Below are 22,312 nucleotides of genomic sequence, written 5' to 3'. Positions count from 1 at the left end.
TGGGAATATAATCCTAACTGAGGGATGATCACCTGGGGGTGATGGTATGGTGCAGGCACAGTAAGGCACACAGCTTAGCAGGGCAGACAGACTTTATTAGTGATATCAGTACAGCAGAGATGCCCATGGAACAGTGGGGAGGGGACCCATGCCTGGACCAGTCCCCCTTCTGCCCCTGCCAGACCCTACCAAGATGGGGCCTGGCCTAGACCAGTTCCTCCTGCTCCACCTGAAACGGGGAGAGCATGGGGCTGGCCTTGCTTCCTGCTCCTCTTACCAATCCAGTATTGTCACTTCCTCGCAGGGATTAGGTCTCTCTCTCCCCAGCCCCTAGGCAGGGAACCCCAGCTACTGGGGAGGGGCAGCTTTGAGGGGGCCTGAGGCCTAACAATAGCCTCAAGGGCCCCTCCCTGCCCCATACCCTTGAGTTCCCTGGGGCCCAATGCAAGCAGGTGGAGGGAGGACTGAGGACTTCAGGGGGTATGGGCCCCCAGGCGTTTGGGTTTGAGGGAACCCCACAGCGACTGAACACCCCTGCGGACAGTCCACCCTACACGACGGGCAACGGACTCAGCAGGGGGTGCCGGGAGGCAAGAGGTGGAGGCCTGGGAGCGTGCATCCAAACACTTCTGGTAGCGGAGCTGCAAAGAAGCAGGTGTGGCAGTCACTCTCCAGCCTGCCCCGTGTGGGATGGGCATCACCACTCTACCACCCTACCCGCTTACCATGCAGGCAGCCTGCACGGCCTCTGAGAGGCTGGCAGCATTGGGCTCGCACCAGAACATGTGGCAGCAGAAGGAGGCTGGGCCGGCAGCCATGATGAATGCAAATGTGTGGACATCTCTGCCCACAGCCAGGAAGGAGAGGAAACGCACCCGACATTCCCCCAGCACTGCTTCCGTCTGGAGGGAGGGAGCCCAGTTAGAAAGGAACAGCCCAACCCTCTCTTCCTCTGGGCTCATCCACCTTACTGGCAGCTCCTGCCCCACCACCCCAGGCTCCCCTCCATGGTGAGGCACAGCCATGCCTTCTCCCATCCCAGTCTTTACCTGCTGATGCAAGATGGTAAGGGTAGCAGGGGCCACGCTGACATGGCTTGGGGTCCACTGCTCACGGCTACTAGAGGACAGGACTGACTCCAGGGCCCCATTTATCACATCTACCCCTGAAAGATATGGATACAAACATGATACCACTAGGGATGGGGAGAGGATACCCCAGGGCCTTTGCTCCATCCCCTTTTCACCAGTTTACAGCCCTGGACAATGCTGCACAAGTATCCCTTCCTTGGTACCTCTTCCTTGGCTTCAGTGACTTAGAACTTTCCTGGTTTCCTCAATAGTGAATCCTAGGCTTGGTTTTCTTTACTTGATTCTGCCTCTTCCTTCAGCCTCCTAAATGAGGTGATCCCCCAAAGCTCTGACTTCCCCACATCTTGGCTCTCGGTGTTCACCCACATTCAGACATTCTGTGTCACACCACAACAACTTCCAAACCAGCCCCTATAGGCCACTCCTCTCCCAAGACCCATACTTTGTTTTGTTTTGTATCCACTTGAGGTACATTGACTTTTGTGTCCCACTGTGCTGTCATTACAGTGTACAATTGCATTTACACCTACCACAATCTCCCAATTGATTCTTTTATTACCATTTTACAGATAAGGAAACTGATGCTTAAAATTCCCTTCTCTATATTCCTAAGTTTTCAGAATGAGAGGGATTGTCAAATATTAGTTGGATTCAGTAATTTCAGTAATTTCTACAATGTGCTCAAAGGAAGTAACACAAGGTTCCTGGCTTTTAGATCAATCAACTTCCCCCTGTAACAGTGGTTTCCTCCATCTCAAACTGTTATTAAACACTTCACTCCTGCATCCCACTTTTGCCTGCACTCAGCAGAAAACCACGGCAGGAGAAGCACATGGCATGGTGGAGCATGGGTGCTGGTCCTGGCACTACTCATGAACCGGCAGTGTGATCTACTGGTCTCTACCTTCGCAGCTAAGAGGTTAGAGTAAGCAGTGCCAGCGTGAAGGCATGCAGCCCTATGGGCCACTCCTGGGCCCTCTTGCCCCTCTCAGTGCCTCTGGGCTCCCATAAGCAGACCACATGGACCCTTTGTGGGCAGAAGACAAGGAAGAGAACAAATGGCTCCCTCTAAAATCCTCCCTCATCTTGGACTTGCTCATCTTACCTCTGGCCAGATCAAACCAAACTCCTCTCCCAAACATGCAAGTCCTCCAAAAACCAGCCTCATCTGAGTTGTCAGACCTCATATTTTACTGCTCCCTGAGCTTCAAATGATTTATGTAGCATTTATTAACATCTAATCCTGGCAAATGCCCTACTAGGCAGATGGGGAATACAGAGTAAGAGAAGAGGATGCCCTCAAGGGACACAGGCTGTGTGGAGAAGCCTCCGTTTGGAGGACCCTTTCCCTCTTAACTGAGAAACTCCCAATACTCATCCTTTGGGGTTCACCCAAGCCCCACCCAGAAGCCTTCCCTGTCGCAGGGCAGAAAGAGGATGTTGCTGGAACAGCCTCTAACACATCTGATAACTCCTGTAAAACCTTTCTCCACACTGGGCTGTGGCCATCTCAAGAACAGAAGCCAAGTTTAATTCATCTCCATGTCCCCAATCTTAGAACAGGGCTTATATACTGAAGGAATTCCAGATGCATGAGCAAGTCACCCTGAAGGCAACATGGGCAAATGCATTCAAACTGTATAACCAAGTAACCTAGAAGCCCACAGAATGGTGACAACGCAGGCAGTCCTGAGGGGGTCAGGTCTAATTGCCAAGGGCTGTGGTGTTTTTGACATTTAGGCCACTTGATGGAAAATCTTGAAGACCATGAATGTGGACAAGATATCAAAGTCAAACTGCTTGACAAGCTCATGGGGCTGTGGGGGATGGGGCCTGGCCTCAGAGTGTGGGGAGGATCAGTAGGGGTGGGGGGGGAAGGAGTAGTGAGCAACGTGGCCTAGAAAAAGTCTGCCATATTTGGTAACAACTCAGGAGTAAAACCTACACCCTAACCCCTAGCTCTGTACTCCCAATACCCCTTATCCTACTGTGCATTTTTTCTCAGATCAATTGTTGCCTTCCAACATAGTATGTAATTTCGTTATTGCTTGTCTCTCCTGGCTAGAATGTCAGCTACCTGAAGGCTGTAGTCTGTCAGTTTTGTTCATTCATGTATACCGAGAACTTAGAATAGTGCCTGGCACAAATCAGGCATTCAATACTTATTCACTGAATAAATGAATGATTAATGAGTGAATATTGAAGCTTCAGGAGGGGCCAGTGTTAAACTCCTGGAGGTTAAGAAAGGAGCATAAGACAAAGCAGGAAGTGAGGTAGGGGACTCAACAGAACAGACCCATCCAGGTGACAGGCAGCAGAGGAGCGGTTACGGATTGCAGACAGTTGCTTCATCATTGTGAGAACCTATGTAAGGTAGCGGAAAGACAGGGGAGTAGGGGTAATAGCTGGAAGAGGCAATGAGGGCTTGGAAGTTGAGGGTGAAAGGCAGAAAGAAATGAAAGCAAAGGTGAAGAGGTCAGCCAGGCTTTTTTCCTGCTCCCTGAGTATGACTGTCTCACCTTCAGCTCCATGTCTGTGGCAGTGCCATTGAAACTAACTGGAATACCAACTTCCCTCTGCAAATCCAGGCCTTCTTTCAAACCCCAGCTCAATCCCCATCCTTCTCAAGAAGGTTTCCTTCATTGGATATAAGATGCTGGTCATTAAAGTCAGCATGGCTTGAGGGGAAGAACAGAGAATTAAAGATTACCAGCTTTGAGTCCTAAGTCTACCATCTGGCTGTGTCATTTGAGTCTTCTCTACACTCATGGCTTTGATTACCTCTAAAATCCAACTCAGCCAACCTGAGTGTTCCACTAAGCTTCCCTAAGACACATCAAAATTGGCATGTCCAAAACTGAATTCCCATCTCTATACTAAAATTGGCCTCTTCCAAAGTCTACTGCCTTTAGAGAATGACATCACCATCCAGTTAGTTCCCAAAGCCAGGGAGCCAGGAGTCAGCCTGAACGCCTCTGTCCTTTGTCCCACATTCAGTCAATCACCAAGATACTTTAATTGTCTAAACATCTCTTGACTCTGTGCACTCTTCTTCAGCTCCACCACAGTCCACAATACACTTACCAGCCATGACTACTCCAAGACCCTCCCAACTGAGTTCTTCACATCCACCTCCACCTACCAAACATCTTTCTCCATAGCATAGCCAAAGCAAGCTTTTACAAAATTCTAATCTGAGTATGCCAAGTGCTCTCCTGAAAACTCTTCTACAGCTCCTTGCTGCTCTTAGGATGAAGACAAATGCCTTCCACTATGGGTCCTCCCCTACACTGTTCATTCTGCCTGTAATGATCTTCCCCTGCTTTATTCCTATCTCTAGCTCATCTTACCACATTAGCGTCTACTCATTTTTTGGTCTTAGTTCAAATGTCACTTTGTCAAGAAAGTCTTTTTTGACATCCCTAAATTAAGTTCCTCTGTTACAAGTTTTATAGTACTTTGCTGCTTTCTTTCAATGAATGCTCATTTGTAATAATACATTTATTATTAATATGATTATTTGATTAATTCTTTTTTTTTTCTGCTGTAGCCTCTGTGAAAGCTATGGCCATTGTTCCCCAGGACCTAGTTCATTGTAGGCCTTATAGGTATTTGTTAGGCAAATGAACAAATAAATAACAGGTACTGTGAAAGCACCAGAAATATGAGTGAGAACCAGATAGTTTCTACTCTCAGTCTCCTTATCTACAAAATGGGTGTTACCAAAATCCCAACTTCATAGTATCATCAAAACTTAAATGACAAACAGGCGGCTGGGCGGTTCAGTCAGTTAAGCATCTGACTTTGGCTCAGGTCATGATCTTGTAGTTCACGAGTTCAAGCCCTACATCGGGCTCTGTGCTGACAGCTCAGAGCCTGGAGCCTACTTTGGATTCTGTGTCTGTCTCTGCCCCTCCTCCACTCACACTTTGTCTCTCTCTCACTCTCAAAAAAATAAACATTAAAAAAATAAAAATAAAATCTAAATGACATATAAGGAAGTACTTCACAGGCAATAAAGCATGTCACAATTATGCTCACTGCTTCCTCTCTAGGTGCTCACAGCTCATAGTTAGTGCTGTAATACCAAACCCAGCTCCCAGCTGCTACTTGGTGTTTCCAGTCACCTAAGACCTGCCTCCCAACCCAATCAAAGTGTTTCCATGGGATGCAAGAGTTGGTCTCCCTGTGTGCCTAGTTCATTGGTTCATACTCAGTGAAGGCATGCCAACCGCTGCTATAGGCAGGACACAGAGTGCAGATGGGACAGAAGTACAGGAGGTGGGATGCATTTTAAAGGAAAGGGTGACATCAAGCCTGAGGAAGGTCTGGTAAAAGAGGCACTGGGAGGCAGAAGATGGGGGCATTGCTTTGGGATCAATGCTGGTAGTCTCTAGGTAAAGAACACACATACCAACAGGTTTAGCAACAGGCACATTCCCCAGGTAATAGACTTGGAACTTTTGTACCAACTCATTCTTAGGTGCTGGGAATTCCACTGTGGGAAAGAAAAGGAGGATCAATTGTGGTGGCAGATCTTGCTCACTCCCAGTCCCCACCACCAGGGCATAAGCTGGACATGCACCCAGCCAAGTCCTCACTTCCACCCCTTCCCTATCTGCCTTTAACCAGAGTCCCTCACTTATTTGATCCAAAGACTTTAGTCTCCATGTGCCCAGTTTTTGTCATGTCTATATAGTAGCACATGCCTCTACTTGAGTCACCATACCTTTGCCAACAAAGTTGGGCTGGACCTGAAGGGTTGTGGCACTGACCTTGGAAAGGGACATCCACAAGTTTAGAGTGGTCCAGGGAGAGTCCATTTACCAAGCACCGGGCATTACGCCGTTCGGCCATGATCTGAGGAAGGGGGGACCGGAGGGGAGGAGCAAGGGAGAGTCTATTAGGGCTCCATTGCCCTGGAGCCCCCCCACCCCGACTCAGTGACCCCACCCACATCCTTGTAGAGCAAAGGTGGTAGCTAGTCCAGGGAGTGGAGGGGGCCGTGCCTTAGAGCAGATCTCATGCAGGCTGGTGGCGATGTTCTTGGCGGGTGCCTCACAGCGAAACACGTGGCACTTGAGCATCTGGGTCAGTTTATCACGAGCTACGTAGGCAAAGTCCCTGTTGAGGGAGGGGCACCTCAGTGTCTCCCAGTGCCATCCAACATGAGGCGTCATCCCTACCCAACCCGCACCCTCCCTGTCCATCGCAGCTCCTCAGGGCTTCTGGCCTTGGGATGGTTTCCCGTGGGTGCTGCCTTCTGGCTGGTGGGTAAGACAGGCAAACATGCTGAGGAGGGGAAAAATGGATGAGCACAGCAGGAGGGCAGGAAGGGGCAGGGCAGATAGGGGAACTTGGGCGCTTTGAGGCATCTGGTCCAGGTGTGGGAAGAGGAACAGGCAAGGTAAATTAGGCATAAGTACCTCTCTCTGGGTCCAGCAGCACAAGAGAGGCAAAGAATACAGTTAGGGAGGAGGGCCCCCACTCAGATGGCTGGATGCCCCCACCCTAGGATCCCAGGCCCAGCTCCCACCTTCCACTGTCCCGCCCGACGCCCCACACTCGAATGCTGACGATGGGCTGGGCGTGCAGCAGGGCCTGACTCTGTGGCTCCACCAGCTTTAGTGTCTCGTCCTCCAGCTGTAGCAGCAGGTCCTTTCCCTGCAGACCCAGAGAGCAGTCACTCAGTGGAGCCCCAGCTGGGGAGGTGCTGATCTCTGCCACCGGCAGCTCAGGGCACCCCCAACCGTGCAGGCCTCACTCTAGTAGAGGTCACATCTGTCATCTCTTATGTGACTCCTTTTATCATCCAGTCACTGTTAGAAACCATCTCCCAAGGCCCTGACCTGGAATCACACACCCATGTCATAGGCTGTCACTTGTGGGGGGGGTGAAGCCTCCCTCCCCCCACTGCTGCTCTAGCAGCCCAGCTCTCCTCTCCCTCACAGCTCCCTTCCCTTCTCCACTGCACCACACCTGCTAGCTCAGCCCTCACCTCCCCCCAGCCCCCAGACATGGGGTCATGCAGGTTGTTTTTGTGGTAGGAGAGCTGACGGATGCAGTTGTTGACTGCCACGCTGCTGCGTCCAGGGGCCAGCTCCTCCTCGGTCATCTCCACCCAGCCTAGGGAGCGCACGGCGAAACACTGCCAGACACAGAAGAGGGGGTGGGAGGTACAGAGTCTGAGCTAGAACAGGAGAACCCCAACACAGAGCACTCTCAGGAGTTCCTGACTCAGAACATAGCAGCTAGGAGGGTGTGCAGAGCTCCCCATCGGTTGATGGGAAGGATGACAGTCTGAGAAGAGACCCCTGCTAGTACAAGGAAGCATCTGAACCATCCTGGAGAGAACCCCGCCCCCCCCAAGCCACTGGGCTAGTTGAGTTAAACACTGACATGCCTCTGCCTCAGACACAGGGGTCTGTGCTAAGACTAGAGGAGCTCCTAACTCAGGACCTGGAGAGCTTACTGAGACCAGAGATGCCCCCTAAGAATGTGACACAAGGGGGTCTCCCACACACACAGGAGTCCCAGCCTGAGGAATGGGCATTGGCCATGAACAAACCTTGATCCCTGGGTTGGCATTCCGTGGGGGCAGCTTCTCCTCCTCTTGGGGTAATGGTTCTGGGCTGGAGAAAGAAGGTAACACTTAGTACGGATCACCAAACAGGGAGGTGTCCCAAGGCCTCTCCCAGAGGCCTCATGACAGCCCACTGTCATGCCTTCCCACTCACCTGAGGCTCTGAGCTGGGAAGGACAATGTCCCCTCCTCAGGGTCCTTCAGCCCCAAATCCATAGGGGCCTCCTCACTGGGTTCATCCTTGGGAAGGGGTGAGAGAAGTCAGGACCAGAATGATGCCCCTTCTCCAGCTCCCCCACTGTAAAGCAGGTCCCCTCACCTTCCAAAATTCTCCATCCTCAAAGCCTTCTCCATGGGCAAAGCCTGTCCAAGTGAGCTAGAGAGAGGGATGGGAGCAATGAGTGGGTGGCTCATCTTGCTCCAGCAGCACCACCCCTCCACCGCTGGACAAAAAACAACCTGTGAGCTCACCTGAGACTCCTCTTGGGGGCTGTTCCCCTGTGAGGGAGAGGCCCGGCCCGGGGGCTCCCACTGGGTGGTCCCTGTTGGGATGTGCCAGTAGTAGGTCCCTGAGGTATCCTGGACCCTCATCCATCCAGCCGGCAGGTCGGAATCCGTCTCGAAGGCGTTGGGGTTCCAGAAGGAATCTGCCAGGTCGGGGGACTGATGAGGATGTGCCCACCCAACAAGCAGATAGTGGATACTTATGCCCAATCCCCTCACTGAGACCCCACCGTACAGAGGAGGGATGGGGGAAGGGCTCCAGCACAAGGTTCCTGCTTCCTCCTAGAGCCTGCAGTCTGGAATCACAACATGAGGGACCACCTGCAGGGGACATGACTCAGGTATCCCCCCGGACCCTCCGCCTGGCTAATGTGGCCACATAGAGCGAAGAAGGCAGAGAGAAGGGAGGGAGGTCGGGTAACCCCAACTGACCTCCTATCACACATATCCATATTTCAGGTACACACGCATATCAACTCCTGCACACATATGTGCACTCAGACACACAACACATACAAGCCCTACTACACACCTGTGCAGCCACATCAAACACAAGGGTATGCACACACAAAAAATGCCATATAGATGGCAGGTATCACAGTCAGGGGCACCCACATTTGCAGGGGCAAAAATATACATATACATACCAACTCCAGCCATACACTAATGCAGACACCATACACAGAGGTGTGCATACACACAGTTATATATATCAGCTCCCACCACATGTGCACAGAGACCACACCCACAACAACCCCCAACACATATGTGGGTACCACACAAATAGTGCACACTCAGTCAGCCTCTGCCACATGTGTGCAGACACCACAGACACCCATGACGAGACCTTTTACCACACACAGAAGCAGGCAAATATTTCATGCACGTGCACACATACCTGTGACATACACCCCTCGTCCCCTAGCAGAGCCACACCACTCCAGCTCTGTGGCCCAGCTTATGCCTCCTCTGCCTCTCCTCCCCACCCAGCCCCACCCCACATCATGCCCAGCCCCACGCTACCCCTCACCTGGGCTGCTGTCCTGCAGGATGATGGCCAGGAAAAAGTCCTGGGAGAACATGGCGCTGGTTCCCAGCCCCTCCTGCCTCTACCCTCCCTCCTCACAGCCCCTCCAGCCCAGCCAGCTGGGCTCACAGCCTGGTGCTGGGCTGCAGAGAAAAGCTCATCCCGCCCCCTTCTCACCAGGGCAGAGCGCCTGCCAGGCAAGATCCTCCCCCGCCTGGCGCTCGCCAAGGAGGGGCCCAGACCACCAGGGGAGGGAAGCTCCCTGGGATGGGGATGGAGGGTCTTCATAAGACCCTAGCCCATCCTGCTCACATCTCTTCCTTCTAACCCTGGCTCCCCTCCCCCAATCCTGAATCTCCATCCCACCCCGAGGCAGTCGCCACAGCACCACAGTCAAACCTAGTCTAGGGGACACCAGGAAGCTCAACCCCTAGGGAATACCTCAGTCACCTGGGGCCCTGCAAAGCCTGTAGCTCTCAGCACAAAAAGGGCGTGGCTTCAGGACTCCCAGGGCTCCCTCCCTGGCCCAGAACCTGCCCGGCAGTTTGAGGCCAAAAGTGAGCCTTAAGGACTGGGCCCCAGCAAGCTTGAGGTTGGGCTTGGGGCTTCCCAGAACAGCCCCCCTCACCTGCCAGGGCCCAGCTAGGCTGCAGCGTCTCCTCGGCAACCGCAGCACCAGGATGGCTGGGAGCGCCCAGACTGCTGACGTGCTTCCCGTTACCAAGGAAACCAGGAATCCTGACTGGTCCAAGAGGCAGCACTGAGGATATAGGCAGTCCCCAGACCCAGGCTGCTGGGCAACCGGGCACAGGGGGCCTGGGAGCAGGCACGGTTACCCAAGGTGGATGCACACCTGATGTGAGAGTTATTTGAGCATGATGTCTCACCACCCTCAGCTTCCAAGTGAGGTGGGCTCACAGAGGAGGGGCTCTTCTTGCCCGTCCAGCCTTCTAAGTAGCCATTACCACCTCTTCTCCCTCCACCCTCCCTTCACCTCAGGCCCTAGGGAATTAGAATGCCTGCTCTTTCCCAGGAACCTTCCATCATCTTCAGAGCCCTCCTATCAAACCTTTCAGGAACACCAGCACCCAGGGCAACCATGCCACCCACAGCCACACCCTTCTTCATGGAGGGTCATGCACCTTTTGAATGTGGGGACCAATTCACCATCTATGACTGACTCACACACACCAATCCATCTGCCATCCCTTTTAGTCCTGTACCTTCCTGCTTCAAAGAGCTTCATCCTTCCGATCTGTCCTGGAGGGGCCGCTCTCCCCCCTTGACCATCTGGGAGGCCCTTCTGGAGCCTGGCACATCTCCCTCTAAGCACAGCCCCACTCAGGCCTTTGCTGCCACATACACACATATTTTCAGGAATGGACATCTTCACTCCTGCCTTGACTCATTCAGGCACTCATGCACAAATTCAAAGATTTGTGTATCATTCATTCACTCATCCATGCACACCTTCCTGGTGAAACCAGGGGTGTGGCCATTTGCTCAGGAGGCAGTGAATTGCATAATGGTCTCCCCTCTTCTGTACTCCCAGGTCACTACAGTAGTCCGAGCTCCTACCTGGAATTCTCACCTGGATCTCTGCAACAGCCTCACAGGGGGGCTCTACACTACAACCCATGTGATTGTTCCGAAATCCTAAACTACTCTCCACTTTAATATTCTTAATTATTTTTTCTCTTGCCCTCAGGATAGAACTTAAACTCTTCCTGGACTTTGGGTGCTGTTCTGAGCCCCTAACCTTCTGCCTCTTAGCCTTATCTATGATCACCCCCCTCCTTTCTTGTCTCTCTCTCTCTCCCTGCTAGGCAAGCCCCTTGTCCTCTCCAAGTCCAGCCTCCCTCCCTCAATCTTCACCTGGCTATGACCCACTCCTCCTTCAGGCGTCCATGTAAAGGTCACTTCTCAAAACTGACCCACCCCTTTCCCCCACCATGAACATAGGCAGGGTTGGGTGTCCCTCCTACACTTTTCCCATCCCAGTGCTCACCATGCTGATCAGAGCTGCCTGTTTATCTCTGTCTCCCCCACTAGACTGTGAGTGCCTTAAGGGCAGGACACTTCCTCTCTTGTAGGAGGGAGATGCAGTCTCAACATCTAGGACAAGGCCTGGCAGTATGAACCCAACACAGGTAGTAAAGTTCTTTCACTCATTCATTCACCATTCATTCATTCATTTATTCGCTTATGCATTCAATCAACAACTTTGTGGAGATCCTAGAATGAGAAGGAGAAAACACCTCTGTCCAATTCTACTCCATTCCTTCGGCAGCCCAGACTTCCTCTGTGGCCTTCATGGCCATAGTACCACAATTACAAGAGTAAGCAGTGACTCAGCCCCTTCCTTAGGCTGTCCCCACACCACTCACTACTTTGAACTTCTATAGCCTCTAACAGAACCTGATTCTTGACCATCCTCTCTCACTGACGTTGATGCCCGTGCAGAGCATACCCTGCCCGCTTCTTCAGCAGTTCTAACCTTCTTCTCCCAGAAGGCTCATAGGTGCAGCTACTGTAATGACCATCCCAGCAGCCCCAGAGCAATCAGACCTCTGACTCATACCCAGTGCTAGGGCAGAGGCTGCAAACCAGCAGCCTACAGACTGATACACGACTCAGATTTGGTGGGGCCTGCATGATGCTTTATAAAAAATATAAATAAAAGAATTGGGGGAGGGGGGACACCTGAGTGGTTCAGTAGATTAAGTAGCTGACTTCATTCAGCTCAGGTCATGATATCACAGTTCATGGGTTGAAGCCTCACATCGGGCTCTGTGCTGACAGCTCAGAGCCTGGAGCCTGCTTCAGATTCTGTGTCTTCCTCTCTCTCTGCCCCTTCCCTGCTCATGCTTTCGCGCTCACTCACACACACACACTCTCTCTCTCTCAAAAATAAACATTAAATTAAAATTTTAAAAAGCAATTGGGATATTTCACATCAATGTCCAGTTTTATGTTTACCTAGAAAAGTTGCACGAATTGGCTCCATTGCAACTACATTCCCTCCCCCCCAACACCCAATCCTATAAATAACAAGCTGGAGTGGAGTAGCAGCGGTTCCCTTTAAAGGGGGTCCAAGCAATGACATTGAAGGCCACTAATATGACAAAAAGAGAGGCGATCAGACTTTGTCTTTGATAGAAGTACTCAATACCACCTATGAAGTGTTCGCCAAAGCAAAACACCAAAAAAACTCTCAAATCTGAATCGGATCAAGGCTCTGAAACTTACTTCCAAATTTACAGGAAAGTTCGGGGAAGAGAAACCTGTTCAACACTGCCACAGGGAGAGGGTCTGCAAATCCAGACCGTGAAAAACCCAAGACAAATAACACAGTGTCCCCAGTTTAAAACAACAACAACCTGCAAGCAAAAATAGAGACAGACAGAGGAATGGAAGGACAACATACAGATCAAAAGAAAATTTAAGATTCATATCCACCACGGAAAGGTCTGGGACTCTTTGGTTATTGATTCAAACAATCAAAACTTTTTTTAAAATGGCAGAGTTGGGGGTCATTTATTAAACAATTGGGAAATTATAAACATTGACTGGATGTTTGATAATATTAAGGAATTACTGTTAAAGTTTTGAGTTCATGATAATGATATTGTGGATCTTTTTAAAAGAGTTTTGTTTTTTGGAAATGCAGAGGTAAACACTTATGGATTTGAGTGTTTGCTTCAAAATAACCTAGGCTAGAACCCAGGAGTAGGTGGGGGCAACAAGATTAGTCATGTGTTGATAATTGATGAAACTGGGTCATGGGTAAATCGGGCTCATTATTCTATTCTCTCAACTTCTGAAAATGTCCATGATAAGTTTTTTAAAAAGGGAAGGTGTACTGCCCTTGGCTCACCTGCATGAACCACATGCCACCCTGCAAAGGCTCTACATTTGGAGTCTGGTATGGTGCCTGCTAGGTGCACACAAGAGTCTTTCCTAATCTCTACTTACATCCTAGCCCACAGAAGCCCAGGCTTGCCGCTACAGCCCATTATCTCTGTCCTTTTTTCCTCAGCCCTGACTGAATCTCTACATGACATGAGCAAATATGGAGACTCAATTTATTTAAGTAGGACGTATTTAATGATCAATCCTTGGAGCCTTAATATCTATTTTCTCCCCCCACCCACCCTAAAACCTTCCTTTATTTCCTAACTTTTAGTCAATATTCCATTCCTGATACAAAGGATACAAAATGATATCCTTGCAATGCTCAGAGTGGTTTCTGCACACAACCCTCAACCTCAGTCTTTCCAAATAAACCTCTGTGGGGAGGTGCTGCTGCCGCCTCCAGACCTGGCCTGTTAAAACCTGGCTCAAGTGCACCTGGTTCATCTTACTGTGTACATCAGTGGCAGGGTATGCAGGGCCAGGAGCTCAGGCCGAGACTCAGTCCTACTGTGATCCCAGACTGTCGGTGGCTTTGAGAAAGCTTCTTAACCTCTCCAGGCCTCCTTTTTTGGTCATCTGTAGTACAGGCACCATAATAGTCTCTACCTCACAACATTATTGTAAGGATTAAATACAATAATGATGAGCACAGAGCAGTACCTGGTAAGTGCTCCCTAAATGTACCTGGTCTACCATCCATCAGGGTGTGTGTGACAGGAGAATCTATCAACTTGTGCAAGCACTCTGAATATAGGAATGGTTTCGTTCAGGAAAACCTGGATCCGGTCTGCTAAGGACATGCGCTCTGTGACTCATGCCAAGGCTGGCCCTGGCCCATGTTTGGAAAGGCCTGACCTCTGCCCTCTTGCCCTCCCATATTCCCCATATCAAGCTCCATTAAGGTACCTGTGTCCTCCGGGGAGCCATAGGAGGGGCTGCCCTGGGATAAGGTGGCCCAGCTTGAGTCCTCGTCACTGGCTGCACTGTTCCGCATGCCAAACAGGAGGCTGGCACTCTTGCTGTGCTCTCGGGGACCGTCGGCAAGGGCCTGGGGTCTGGGGGGCATCTCCACATTCTCTGGGGGCTCGGGCAGCCCTTGGGGAGAAGACAAGTCCTCCTCCTCCTCCTCCTCGTCCTCTTCCTCATCATCCTCCTCGGCCTCCCCGGCTGCCTTCTCCTCTCCTTCATCTGGCCCATGCTCTTGAGTGCTGATGATCAGGCCGGATCCGCGGAGCCCTCTGTTGGCCGCATTGTGGGCAGAGAGCTCCAGCTCAGAGTACAGGTGCATCAGGCCTTTGGGGCCCAAGGGTGCCATCTCAGGCTCCTGACTGGCCTCCTCTCCCAGGGTCAAGGTCACGTTGCGGTTCTGATCACGATGGGCTGTGGCAGCCCGCCGCAGCTGGTTTTGGCCCTCCTTTAGCCACTTGGCATTGGCAGGGCCTGGCTCAGGCCCACCACCCTCACCCATGGCACTGCGCAGGTCCTTGGGTCCCACAGCCGTGGCCTGCAGCTTGGAGTTGAGCAGCTGGTTGTGGGCAGCGTGCAGGGGCAAGGGTAGGCTCAGGGTGGGGCCTCCGTGGCTGTTGGCATTAATGGCCGACTGGCTCAGTGACGATGGAACAGACATGGCCTTGGCAAATCCTGCAGGGTGGGGAGAGGAGACCATGTTGAGCCTCCAGGCTGGGATAGCAGCACCTCTGCTTCTGCCCAGGCTGTGCTCTGCACCTCCTCATCTCCCTTATGCACAGCAGGCCAGCATGCACTGCTCCATGTCCTGTGAGCTATTTTCTCATGACAACAACTAGCCTCAACTGCTGTCCCCCTTCACCATCACCTGCTTATCCTATCTCCACCAAAGGCTAGGGCCAGGCCCCACAGTCCACTCTGGCCCTAAATCCCCAGCCCCGAGCTTTCTGGGACAGCACAGCCAGACCCTGCTCTGTCCTTACTCCCAATGGCAGAGCCTCCACACAATGGCTCTCTATGCATCCCCACCCCCAGCTTATCCGACTGGGGCTTACTGTGCCAGGGACCCAGCTGGCGTGGGACTGGCTCATGTGTTCTGGACACTGGACACTGACTGCTCCTTTCCTCCTGCCACGTTGCTATCCACAGCTCTCCTACTGTGGGCTCCTGAGGCTGTGTTCCTATCATTGCCAAATCACTGGGCTCAACCAGCCCTGAAGCCCACCCCAACTATGGACTGTGAGAATAGGAGAGAATGAGCTGCAGACCCATCCCTCAAGGGCATGGACCTGGGAAGGAAGATCACGAAGGAAGGATCTTCAGTTCTAATCTGTGGCTCCTTTGGCCAAGGTGAACCTACATTTTGATGACTGTTTCCATAAAGCGTCTCACTGTGGGCACCACTCCATCTGCCAGCCCCTATAATGGCCCATGCTTGGGTCATTGCGGGGGCTTTGGACCTGTACCCTTCAGTCCTTCAGGTCTTGATCCAAATGTCACCTTCTTAGTGACACTTTCCTTGATACTCTTTAAAAACAGTAGGCTACCACTCCCTCTCTCAGCAACACTCAAACCTTCCCTAGTGCCTAGACCATCTGTCAAGCTATTAATCAACATTATTATTATTATTATATGTTTCATGATTGTCTTCTCATAACTATAATTTCACTTCCATGGTGGAGGATTTTGTCTTTTTTTTGTTTTTTTGTCAATGCAATATACCTAGAGCTTAACACAGTCCTGGTACAGAGTAGGAATTCAATAAATATTTGTTGAATGAATGTATAACTCTGCCCTCCCACCTCCCAAATGCCCCATTTTAGCATCTCCTCTCCCAGTTTCAGAAAACACACTTTGGCCATGTTACTGTGTCTCAACAGTACCCCAACCAAACCCCATCTGCCTTCAGGTGAGGGGATTTCCTGTTCCACAGTGACAGCCCTCCACTTCCTGTCCCCTTGGACCCCCTCTCCTTACAAGCCCTTTGTGGACCACCTTCTCTGCCTACCTATCCTTCCAGCCACATCGCCCAATGATCCCACTGTCAAAGCCTCACTCTACCCTCCCCATCTCCCTGACCTTCCACTGCTCTGCTGTCCTCCTTCACCAACCCCCACTATAGAGTGCTTACTCCCTGGACCCTCCCTACCACCACCTCACAGGTCATTCTCCCTAACCAACTAATACCCAATTCTCTCTCATCCTGGCCCTCTTAGCTCCTACTGTGTCACCCTTCCCCCTCCCTGATACCCTCTCTTGGAGTCCTCTCTTCCTACTTGATCCTTCACCCCAGCACACAGCTCTCCCTCACTGACTGCCCCTCAGTACACACCTCTCTCTCCAACTCCCACTGTATGGCTCTTTCTCCCTGATTTCTCACCTGAGAGTTCTCTCTCCTGGTGGCCCCACTGGGGAATTCTTTCTCCCCCCAAACCCCAGGTCCTGGGGCTCTCTGCACCTCAGTGCAGCTCTCAGCCCTGAGCCCAGGTTGCTGGTGAGATGCTTTCTCTGCCTGAGCAAGGCTCTGCTGTCTCAGGTGCGCACATGGTCCTGAGGTAGGAGCCATAGTCCACCCTTCCTTCCTGCCCAGCTCCTCAGACCCTAGCACATTGCTGTGCACACGTCTGTGACATAGATGAAAACATGTTCTTGTCTGTGTATTTGCCTCGCATGTAACTGCTGGCTGCTTGGTGTGGCTCCACCTGGGCGGTAAGCAAACTCACAGTCATTGGCATAAATGAGAAAAACGGCTCTGCCGCTACCTAGAACCACAGTAATCTTCCAAAAATGGAAACCAGATTGTGTCACTCCTCAGTTGGAAAACCTAGATGGGTCACTGCTGCCTTCAGGTCTGTGCTCACTAGCAGGACACCAAGAGCCTCCCTGAGCCAATCTTTATGACCTCTCAGAACTCCTCCCCCATCCCCCACTCCTTCATAGCTTAAACTCCAGTCTCACAAAGTATGGCAGGTTCTAGAACCTGTGGTACCCTCACACTCTGGCTCTTTGTTTATAGTGCTCCGCCAGCTTGGAATCCTATCTCCCCATGTGAGAATCTCTGCTCATATTTCAAAACTTGGCTCAGCAGTCAAGGCTCCTAAGCAGTGAGACTTTCCAGTTCAGTCCTCTCTCCTCATGCTCAGGGGACTGTTCCCTCCTCTGTACCTCACGACACACAGTGCCCCATTCCATCTGAACATCTGAGGCCATGTCGTATTCAGCTTCATATTCCCATTAACAAAGTGTGTGTGCTGTGCGTCTGTGACACAGTGGGCCCTTGGTGTGGACAGAAGGGAAAGATGGAGGGGACAGATATGGGATGAGAGGAATTAGGAGGCTCAGAACTAGTGGCAACAGATATTGAGACAGGCTTGTGTGGTCCTGTGGGTGGGCAACAGGAGTATTAGGTAGGGTGCTGGAGAATGATGAAGGCAAGGAATCCCAGGGTGGCAAGGACTGAGATCTAGGGGAAAAGGGAGGGATGGAGTTAGCATAAATCAACATCCTGGCTTGAAATCTGTTCAACAGTCAGATCTCCATGAGTTCCAGGATGTGGAAGATCCCATGACTCTGGCAAGCTCAGAGGAAGATGGAGATGATGAGCCCTTCTCTGAAGCAGCAGTATATGGTTCTAGGTTTCTAAGAGGTCAAGATGGGACCAATCTCCTTAGCACTTTGAGGTGTGATCTGGGAAGGGCACATACACTGTGAGGCTGAGACATGAAGAGCCAGCTCGACTCCAGGGCATCCCTGTCCTCTGGTCACCAGGACAGAAAGTACTGGGGGAGAAATGAGGCAGCTCTGTTGTGGACAAGTGCTGAAGCCTGAGCACCTGGTTCAAGGCACTGTGTGGCACCATCACCTAACTTTTGAGGCAAAGGATGGCCAGTGTCTTTAAGAAGGGGCACAAGACAGCCTCTCCCTTCTCACTGGGGTTATGTACGTGTACCTGAAGCCTCTCAAAGGATGGAAAGATCCACATGGATTCTGGCTTAAGGCAGGGCGCGGGGCAGGACCCTTGAGGCAAGGAGCTAAAAGAGTGGCCACTAAGCCTGAAGGAGCTGATACCAGACCACAGGGGTAAGGGTGAGTCCTACTCAAGGTCAAGAGTCCTCAAACCTGCCAGCTTACTATTTGTGAGGCACTGTACTAGGCATGGGGAAGAGTGATGAATTATAAAGAAATGGTTCTTCCTCAATGATGTACACAGTCTAGCAGTGTAGTACCAGTGTCTAGAACAGTCCCTGGCACCAATAAGCACTCCCTATTTGTTGAATAAATGATGACGCACTGTGATGGGGGAGGAACAGGGCATTATAGGAGTCTGAGGCTTACTCCAGTCCAGACATCAGCAAAGACTTGTTTGAGGAAGGAACTTTTTTTTTTTTAAGTAGGCTTAAAATCCAGCATGGAACCCAAGGTAGGGCTTGAACTCATGACCCTGAGATCAAGACCTGAGCTGAGATCAAGAGTCAGATGCTTAACTGACTTAGCCACCCAGGTGCCCCAAGGAAGGGACCTTTTAGTTGAGACAAAAACACAACTCTCCTTGGACCACCCCTGTACCACCCCTCCCTCCCAGAGGAAGACCTCCCACTCCTCCTTCACAGAGGAAAGGGAAGCCAGCAATTGGAGAATGTCCAGAAACATAAATTTGCTGACTTCAGCACCTATCCTTTTCTCCTTCTTCCTAAGACCAACTGCTTCATCTGTTACTTTGGCTCCTTCCTTTCATGCCTTTCCAAGAATTTTATACCACTGTTTATCCATTTTTTCTTCTATATAATCAACCTCTCCCTCTCAATGGGATCCACTATCTCCCAACTTAAAAACAGAATGTTTCATGACAGATACTCCTCCAGCACCACTAGCTCTCTCTCTCTCCCCAGCTCAAGCAAATATCTTGAAAGAGATGCCTCTATTCACTGTTGCCATTTCCTCACCTTATACTCACTGCTCAACTCTCTTCAACTCTGCTTCCGTTCCCAGCACACCTCGGTAATAGCTCCTGCCAAGGTCAACAGGCCCCTGTCATCTAATCCAAACCACACAGCATCTTGGTTGTACTCTAGGCACCACTCAACACCCTGCCTCTCATCCAACTTTCACCCATGGCTTCCCCACACTACATCTCCTGGTTTTCTTCCTACACTCTAGTTCCTGTCCCATGGCTTCATAGACCCCTATGCTAGCTCATCTTCCTCTATCAGCTGTTACATGCTATGGTTTCTCATGGTTTGTTCTTATACCCTTTACTCCTTCTTGCCAAATATCCAATGTATTTATTCATGCCCATAGCTTCAGGTGCTACGTTTACACTGCTCATTTCCAAATCTACATCTCCATTTCAGACCCTTCATCTGAGCTCCACGACATGTACATTCAACTTCCTACTCAACATCTCCGCCTGATGTCTCAAAGGCCTCTCATACAAACATGCCTGCATAAGCTTCTCTCTCCCACACCCTAACTAGTCTTCCTTTAGGATCCTGGCACATGGAGTGATAGAGCCACCCATCCAGTTGTGCAAATCAGAAGCAGGGGTTACCATTTTTGACACTAGCTTCTCCCCCACTCCCCACATTCCATCCATCCCCAGATACTGATAATTTGATAATTTTCTCCCTGAGGAAAATTTCTAGACTTCATCTACTCTCCACATCCACCACCATCACAATACATACCAAGGACAAAGATCTTAAGATCACAGTTATTAACAAGGCCTAAACTGTCCTACTCAGTGTGGCCTTTGCCTTCCTCTCCAGCATCAGCACTCTGCTCTCCAGTCTCACTGGCCTTCTTTTGATTCCTCGAAGACATGATGCGCTCTCCTTTCACAAGGTGTTTGCATGTGATTTTTCCCTGCTGCCTGGAACCTCATTCTGCTAACCCTCACTCACTCAGCCTGATACTCATCCTTTACATCTTAGTTCAAATGTCATGTTCTCAGAGAAGCCTTCCTTGGCCCTCTCTCTATCTCCCAGACCAGTTTATCTTGGGCTTTTATGTCTTCTCAAGGCACCATCCACCTTTCCTTCACGGTATTTATTACACTTGTGATTTTACTCTTATCTGATTCCCTCCTGTATTATCAGCTCTGTAGGGACAAGATCCCAGTCTATTTTGCTCATAATTATATCTTCAGTGCCTAAGACAGTACCAGATATATTAAAAGTGCTTAAAGTATATTTGTTGAATGAATAAATGATCAGATAGATGCCATTTTTAAAAAGGATCACACTGTATTCAGAGTGTTTAAGGGGAGGTAGGCAAGAGGGTATGCTATTAGAACAATGAGAAGGAAAAAGAGTTTTGGCCTAGATTAAATTCAGTAGCAGTGAGGCTAGAGTGAAACAAATGGAAAATATCTGAAAAGTATTTAAGTAGTGGATGTGACAGAATTTGGTGACATAAGATACAGAGGGTGAGGGAGAGAGGTTAATCTAGAATGTTGCCCAAGATCCCAGCTTGGATAACTCAGAAAGTAGCCATTTCTGAGAGCCGAAGGGAGAATAGGTTTGGAAGAAGGGTAGAGAGATGACACAGGGAATATAATTCAGCTTGGGATCTGTAGGTCTGGGATTTCTGTTGAACTTCAATGGAGATGTCATGATGGCAGCTGGATGTGGAGTTCAGAAAAAGAAGTCTGGGCCAGATATAAACATCTGAGAATCCTCACCATATAGGTATATGAAATTTGAAGATTTGGGAGTGAATAAAATAACCGAGGAGAAAGTATATAATGAGAGAAGATAGCTCAGGACAGAACCAAAAGCTTTACCAACATCTAAAGGGAGGGGAAGGAGGTAACAAATGAGACCACGAAGGAGCAGACGATGCCAGACAAGAGAAACCAGGAAAATGTTTCCAGGACAGTTACCACACACCACCGAATACTACTAAAAGGTAAAGGGGGATTAACAGGAAAGTGTCCTTTGGAGTTGGCCACATGGAGGTCTCCGGTGACCTTGGCTCCAGCAGTTTCAGTGGGTGTCGCGACAGTGGACAAATGAAGAGGTTTTAAGAATGAATGGGAAGTGAGGAAATGAAGACAGCAAGTGCAGGAAAGGTTTTGGCTTTGAAAGAGTAGAGAGAGAGCTGGGACTAGTCTGGAGGGGCTGGGAATGCAAGAAATACACAGGCAGATGCAAAATACGTTCCGAATAACCTACAAATTGGCGGTGGGAAAGCTGCTCTGGACGAGTGCTTCTGTGAGTGCTAGGCCTCCTTGCCGAGCTGGGGACACTGCCGGCCCCAAGGCACACCCCTTAGTCGCCGAGGGCAACAGAATGCGGCTTGACAGATTCCAGGCCTGGGACCCTGGAGAAATCCGCCAGGGCTCTGCCTACCTCACCCCACGTCCCATTCCCAGCCCCTGACCTCCCCTCCCCCACCCCCATCCCCCTCTCGCTTCGTGTCCCCCATACTCGACCCTCTCTAGCCCAGAGGGGCACCAGGTAAAGGTCGGGGAGAGGGCGTTGTGAGGACCAAGGTGGAGTCTACAAGGGAGAAAAGGAGGATGGTCGGAATGCGGGCGGCGGGAGGACCGCCCGCAGGGATGGGGCCTGGCCGGGGTCGGGGGGACCCAGGCCGTGCGGGGAAGGGGCTGCGGGGTCCTCCAGCCGATGGAGAGGTCGGGATCCGGCCCCCGGGGCTGGGCCAGGGCAGGGGCAGCTCCTACCTGCGCGGGGAGGCCCCAGGCCCAGGTGGCGGAGGTGGCTCAGGCTGCGGGGCTCCGGCTCCGCGGCGGCTTCTCCATCACAACATCCCCCGCCCTGGAGCGCGCGGGCCGCGGGGCCGCGCCCCGAGCGTCGGAGACGCGCGCGGGGCGAGGGGCGGGGGGTGGAGGGGCGCCATCTTGGGCCGCGCGCGGGAACAGGAGCGCGAGCGCGTCGCGGGCTACGCTTGCCGCAGCTTAGCCGAGGGCTCCACCCTGCAGGACGCTCGGGACTCAGTGCTCCCCACGGCCCAGCAGCCCTAGCCCCCGCCAGCCCTGCGCCCGGGTCCCCGAGTCCCAGAGCTCTGCCCCTGCCTTCGCCGACCCCTGTCCGGCCCGGCACAGCCCTCGGTGGCGAGGTCCCGGACTCACCGAGCGCGCCCCGCAGGGCCCAGGGCCCGCACCCCTGCGCGCGCCGCACCGACGAGGCTGGAGCGGGAGCGGCTGTGGCGGTGGCCCGGCCGCGGCCGCGCGGGGAGGCGCCCGGAGGAGGCAGCCTGCTCCACTCT

At 51.5% G+C, this 22,312-nt stretch overlaps 1 protein-coding gene across 5 annotated transcripts; it reads right to left on the bottom strand.

Moving 5' to 3' along the window:
* Nucleotides 1–74: 74 nt before the first annotated feature.
* On the bottom strand, nucleotides 75–21,881 carry APBB1 (amyloid beta precursor protein binding family B member 1). Of its 5 annotated transcripts, XM_039218833.1 has the most exons (16): nucleotides 21,768–21,881; nucleotides 14,027–14,761; nucleotides 9,834–9,947; nucleotides 8,146–8,321; nucleotides 7,994–8,050; nucleotides 7,829–7,914; nucleotides 7,660–7,723; nucleotides 7,090–7,239; nucleotides 6,628–6,755; nucleotides 6,518–6,523; nucleotides 6,101–6,215; nucleotides 5,867–5,951; nucleotides 5,506–5,589; nucleotides 1,050–1,165; nucleotides 726–902; nucleotides 75–641 (listed from the first exon to the last, which is right to left on the bottom strand). In XM_039218833.1, the coding sequence occupies exons 2-16, from the start codon at nucleotides 14,745–14,747 to the stop codon at nucleotides 474–476; spliced, it is 2,247 nt and encodes a 748-aa protein (XP_039074764.1). In that variant the 5' UTR covers nucleotides 14,748–14,761; nucleotides 21,768–21,881; the 3' UTR covers nucleotides 75–473. The 5 variants fall into 5 exon arrangements, with proteins under 5 accessions (XP_039074764.1, XP_039074759.1, XP_039074760.1 ...); XM_039218828.1 differs by lacking the exon at nucleotides 9,834–9,947 and having other exon boundaries at nucleotides 21,768–21,880; XM_039218829.1 differs by lacking the exons at nucleotides 6,518–6,523; nucleotides 9,834–9,947 and having other exon boundaries at nucleotides 21,768–21,880.
* Nucleotides 21,882–22,312: the final 431 nt, after the last annotated feature.

Source organism: Hyaena hyaena, unplaced genomic scaffold (genome assembly GCF_003009895.1).
Source record: "Hyaena hyaena isolate Hyena2069 unplaced genomic scaffold, ASM300989v1 scaffold_779, whole genome shotgun sequence".
Lineage (NCBI taxonomy): Eukaryota > Metazoa > Chordata > Mammalia > Carnivora > Hyaenidae > Hyaena > Hyaena hyaena.
This window is presented reverse-complemented; position numbering and strand designations above follow the sequence as displayed.